Raw genomic sequence first — 1,761 nt, 5'->3', positions numbered from 1 at the left:
CCCTGGGGGTGCCCCCATTAACCCCCCTCCCCTCCACACCCCTGGCGGGGTCACTCACTGCCTCCCCCTCCTCTCCCTGTCCCTCAGGGTGTCCCCCATCAACTCCCCTGTCCCCTCCACGTCCCTGGGGGTGCCCCCATTAACTGCCCCCTGTCCCAGGGGGTGTCCCCTCTCACCCCTGTCCCCCGTGCCCAGGGTGCCATGTTCCGGTGCAGTGCCCGTTGCTGTGAGGACGGCTCAGCCTCCATGCAGGAGGTCCAGCGCTGCATCGAGCGCTGCCACGCGCCCCTGGCCCAGGCCCAGGCCATCGTCACTGCCGAGCTCGAGCACTTCCAGGTGAGACATTCCCCCCCCAGTGCCAGCCCCGTGCCCCCCAGCACACCCTGAACCAGCCCTGCCCACCCCCACACCCTGTGCAGGGCCTGACCCCCCCAAATCTCTGCACCCCCTCACTGCATGTCCTGTGCCCCCTAAATATGCCCTCTGCCCCCCAGTGCATCTCCTCTGCCCCCAAAACACCCTGTGCCCCCCATTGTATCTCCTGCATCCCCCAACATTCCCTGTGCCCCCACGTGTCCTGTGCCCCCTGGACATGCCCTGTGCCCTCCATCCAGTGCATCTCCTGTGCTCCCCAACACCCTGCGTGCCCCCCAGCACCTCCATACAGCCCATGACCCCCCCAAATCCCTGTTTCCCCCCCAGGACCGGCTGAGCCGCTGCTCCCTGCAGTGCCGGGACCAGGCGAAGGACGCGCTGGACTCGGGGGGCTCAGAGCCCAAGGTGAGGGGGCAGCTGGACGCCTGCCTGGCCTCCTGCGGGGACCAGCACCTGCGCCTCGTGCCCCTCATGGCCAGGAAGATGAGGGACGGGCTGGCTGCCATCCAGCAGTGATGGGGGGGCACTGAGGAGACCCCCCCCAACGGCCTCATCAAAGGAGAGCAGCTGCGGGGACCCGGGAATTCCCAAAGTGCAGCTGGGACACACTGAAGGACATTGGTACCACCCAAACCCTGCCTGGGACCCCCCAAAATATACTTGGTACAACCCAAAACTCACCTGGGACACCCCCCCCCCCAAAATACACCTGAGCTGGCTCTGGCTTCTCCTGCACCCCAAAATACAGCTGGGACACCCCCCCAAATACACCTGGAAATTCCCAAAACACGCCTGGGATACACCAAAAGATATTGGTACAACCCAAAACTCACCTGGGACCCCCCCAACTGGGATTCCCCAAAAACACGAGGGGCCCCTCCCATGGGTGCTGGGGGTGTCCTGAGTGGGTGGGTGAGGGTGGGGCTGGTGGGCACCCCCATCTTGGGGGGCTCGGGGGAGGATGGGGCACACAAGTGGGGCTGGTGGGCACCCACAGTGCGCCCCCAACTTGGGCTCGGGGGGCTGTGGTGGGGAGGGTGGGGCTGGGGGCACCCATGGCCCTGCTTGGGCAGGGGGAGCCCAGAGCGCTCTGTGCGGGGCGATGCTGGTGTGGGGTGACCCCAAATGTGCTGGGGGGCGGTGGGGGGGGTCTGCAGGGCCCAGGGGGACCCCCCCCGTGTGTGTGTACACAGCGTGGGACGGCTCCTGCACACGGGCACAGCCCCGGGGTGAGCCCCAGCCACACACACATTGCACACATGTGGACACATGTGCACACACACCGCACACGTATGGACATGGGCACACATGTATAATAAACATGTACACATATATAATAAACATGTACACATATACGCACACACCCTCTACACACCTACACACATG

The 1,761-nt window shown here is 65.0% G+C and overlaps 1 protein-coding gene across 1 annotated transcript in view; it reads left to right on the top strand.

Annotated features, from left to right (window-relative positions):
* The window catches only part of FAM136A (family with sequence similarity 136 member A), a 1,953-nt gene extending 879 nt beyond the window's left edge, over positions 1–1,074 (top strand). Inside the window, exons 2-3 of the mRNA XM_017831935.1 lie at positions 196–336; positions 703–1,074. Coding sequence (XP_017687424.1) covers positions 196–336; positions 703–891 — 330 coding nt within the window. The 3' untranslated portion in view covers positions 892–1,074. The remainder of the gene's footprint in view (positions 1–195; positions 337–702) is intronic.
* Positions 1,075–1,761: the final 687 nt, after the last annotated feature.

This window comes from Lepidothrix coronata, unplaced genomic scaffold (assembly GCF_001604755.1).
Source record: "Lepidothrix coronata isolate B3197 unplaced genomic scaffold, Lepidothrix_coronata-1.0 Scaffold197, whole genome shotgun sequence".
Lineage (NCBI taxonomy): Eukaryota > Metazoa > Chordata > Aves > Passeriformes > Pipridae > Lepidothrix > Lepidothrix coronata.
Note: the sequence above shows the minus strand (reverse complement) of the source record. Positions and strands in the feature narration are given on the sequence as shown.